The 3374-nt window shown below is 60.8% G+C and overlaps 1 protein-coding gene across 1 annotated transcript in view; it reads right to left on the bottom strand.

Annotated features, from left to right (window-relative positions):
- The window catches only part of GPR124 (G protein-coupled receptor 124), a 29904-nt gene that overhangs the window by 6642 nt on the left and 19888 nt on the right, over window positions 1-3374 (bottom strand). Inside the window, exons 9-13 of the mRNA XM_008587956.1 lie at window positions 2792-2956; window positions 1836-2034; window positions 1149-1298; window positions 861-1022; window positions 29-140 (exon numbers count right to left, since the gene is read on the bottom strand). Coding sequence (XP_008586178.1) covers window positions 29-140; window positions 861-1022; window positions 1149-1298; window positions 1836-2034; window positions 2792-2956 — 788 coding nt within the window. The remainder of the gene's footprint in view (window positions 1-28; window positions 141-860; window positions 1023-1148; window positions 1299-1835; window positions 2035-2791; window positions 2957-3374) is intronic.

Here is a 3374-nt window from a genome sequence, read left to right as displayed (position 1 = left end):
TCGGCCGGGGGGCTGTGGCCGGGGCTGCCTGGCCGTGCGCCCGGCGCCGCCACCTCCCTCCTCTGGAAGGCCGTGCAGGTCAGGCCCACGTAGCTGTGGGGCTTGATGAGGTAGGCTTCCAACGCCACGTTCCTCGAGTTCTAGGGACAGGGCACTTGTCACCCCAGCATCTGAGGTCTGGTGGCCTGCCAGGGACTGTGCATTCCCTCTGTCCAGGTGCTCTCAGGCTGCGCCCCCCCTTATTCCTCACAGTCTTTTCAAGGCTTGGCCACTCTTCCGTCTGCCATGGAGTCTACCAGCCACCCCTGGCCACGGACTGTCCCACTCACATGTCGGCTCCCGTCGTGCTCACCTCTAAGGTGTGCTGGTCCGGCTGCCCCGGCCCAGCTGGAGGGCAGGCTTCGTGTCTCACCCACTTCACATCTCCACAAGTGCCTGGCGCAAGGCCTGGCACGGAGAAGATGCTCTGCCGTGGCTGTGAACTGGGCACCTCGCCCTCCCTCAGGGAGCTCCGCTACCCTTCACTGCACGGCAACTGCTGTCTGCCCCGCCGCCGAGCCTCCTCCTGTCCCTTCTGCTCCTTTCACTGTCCCCCTATTTCTTTCTATTGGGCCAGCCCTGCAGCTCAGTCCCCCATCACGAAGTCTTGCATAACTGCTCCAGTGTCACTGGCACCCTCCTCACAGTGTCCCTGACCACTCAGAACTGGACAGCACCCGGCCCGGGGCTGAGTCGCGCTGACTGTTGCTGCCAGCTGGGGCACGGCAGGTGCACACCTGACAGGGAGGTGGGCCCGTCCACTCCAAGCTCCCCCCCAGGGCCAGGCCTCCAGGGGGCTCCTCCCGCGCGGGCCACATTACCACAGAGATGTGCTGGGCGTGGGGGCTGAGAGCGGCCCCCCCGATGCGCTCCAGGGCGCCCACGATGCCGCTGCAGGCCTTGTCCTCGCGCTGGGCCAGCCACAGCAGGTGCTCGTCCACCAGCATCAGGTTGCTGGCCATGTCCACCATCACCTCCGCCAGCTGGAGGGGCAGGGGGGTCACTAAGGGCAGGAGTGGGGTTTGGGACCCTGGGCTGGGGTGTGAGAGAGGCTTCAGCAAATGAGGGGGACGGTTTCCAGGGGACCCAGACGTCCAGTAGAATCTCACCTCTTTGATCTGGTCGACATAACCCAAAAACTTCTGGATCATCTGAGCCACATAGACTACGTCCATCATGTCCGAGAAGCTGGCAGCCTCGGCCGTGTACACTCGCAGCTGATGGGCCAGGGTCAGTGCGTTGGAGGCGTTGATGGGCATCTGCGGGTGTTTGGGCAAGAAAGAGGATCGTCGGTCTTGTTGCTTCTGCCCCAGAACTGCCCCTAGGGGGCCCCAGTCCTCTGTGCTGATGCTCCGGGCGACAGTGCCTGGGAGAGGGGTCTGGGTCCCCTGTGGGGTCTAATCAAGACAGGAGGCGCCTGAGAGGCTGTGACCATTGCAACGAAGGCCGCCCCTTCCAGCACCACCAGCCTAAGCACAGTGGGACTGTGCCTTTGATGTGGGGGTGAATGAAGAGGTGTGGGGTGGCCAAGGAATGGGATGGAGGCCTGCTCCCCTTCCCCAGTGTGGCCGTGGGGGATCTGAATCCCCTGGAAGAGGGAAGCTAGAGGAAAGCACCCAGGGGCCAGGTGCCTGCCCCATCCCCCCCGGCTGAGCACACCCAGGGAGCGCAGGTGCAGCACACAGCCTGGAGGCTGGGGTCCCCACCCTCGCGGGGTGGGCAGGCTTCCTTCCTTCCCCATCCCCCGGACCCAGCGCTGGTGGGGTGCCCCTGCCCCTCTCCTCTCCTAGTCTCACCAGCACGAAGGTGTACAGCACCCGGGTGATGTCGTTGGTGTACAGACAGTGGGAATAGTCCCCTGGCTCCCAGCGTCCAGCTCGGTCACACCGGCGAGAGGCTCGGGTGCCAGGGGCACCCCCGCTCAGGGGCACAGAGGTGAAGGGATACTGTAGGCAAGACTGGTAGGCTGTGATGCCAGCCAGAGTTCGAGGCCACCTGAGGGCAGAGGCGGGAGGTGTGGAGGATGCAGGTTCCTTAGGGCAAGGGCCCTTCCCGTGCCCTTAGAACTGTGATGCGATTCCTGGGGCCTTGCGGAAGGATCTAGGAGAGGGGGTTCAGACCAGCCTTCAGGAGGTTCCCAAACTCTACTTTCTAACTCTGTGTTTGTTCTGACAGTGCTGTCACAGGTGACACGGGGCAGGACTCAGAGTTCTGAATTCAAGTGCAAGTTCTGCTGCTTCTTAGCTACGGTCTTAGGCAAGTTATTTATCCTTTCTGGGCCTCAGTGTTCTCAGCTGTACAGGGAGCAGAATAATACCTGCCCTACCTAACAGAGAGGGTCACTGGAATATTAAACTGTGATATTCTACGTGGGTGAGTTTTTTGAACCTATTAATATAAGAAAACAAATGAAAGATGTTCTGTGCCGTGCAGCCCATCTCAGATGGTGACTTTACACGTAAAGACAGGGCCCCTCTTTTCTTTGTGGCAGCTGGCTGGTCCAGGGATCTGAACCCTTGGCCTTGGTGTTATCACACCATGATCTACCCAGCTGAGCTAACCGGCCAGCCCCATAGGGTCTCTGTAAATGCAACAGCAGGACTTTGGGCTGAGTGACAAAAGGAAGCGTTTTCTCCATCTGTGGGCCTCAACTAAGAGGGTGGACGGGGAGACCCTGGTCACCGGTGCCCTCAGATGCACAAGCAGGGGTGGGGTGGGGGCAGCCCTCTGCAGAGCAGAGCAGGGCCCAAACCTGAAGTCCCCGCGGTTGTTGGCAACACGCTCTGCGGGGCAGTAGGAGGCGGAGGTCTCCAGCACCACGATCTCCACCTTCTTGCTGGCGTTGCCCTGGACCGTGGACACGGAGCACTCCCACTCGCCCGAGGCCCACACGCCGATGTGAGACAGGGTCAGCTCGCTGTGGGCGGGTGGGCGGGCAGGGGGCTGCTGGGCGAGCCACGCTGGGACCCAGCCTGCTGCCCTCCCACAGCACCCACCCCGGGCACTGGCTTCGGCGTGTCTCTTCCTTAGCTGAGTGGGGCATACGAGCACTCGCTCCTTTTATTCCGATCGCCTCATGATATTTTTCTCCTGAGCTTCAGCTTCCCCATCTTTATCGTGGAGAGGAAAAGACCTCTTTTGCAGGTCTGTGCTAGAGGTGACATCTCATGGCACAGACGAGAGCCACCGTACACATTGTGAAAGCACCAAAGGGAAGTCAGACATCATCGTTCCACCGTTTTTGTCTATCAGGTGTTTAACTTCTAACCTCTGTTCAGACCACTTATGACTTAGTCCTAGATCTCCACACACACACGCACCCTCCCAAGAGCAGG

Source organism: Galeopterus variegatus, unplaced genomic scaffold, assembly GCF_000696425.1.
Source record: "Galeopterus variegatus unplaced genomic scaffold, G_variegatus-3.0.2 Scaffold4605, whole genome shotgun sequence".
Taxonomy (NCBI): Eukaryota; Metazoa; Chordata; class Mammalia; order Dermoptera; family Cynocephalidae; genus Galeopterus; species Galeopterus variegatus.
This window is presented reverse-complemented; position numbering and strand designations above follow the sequence as displayed.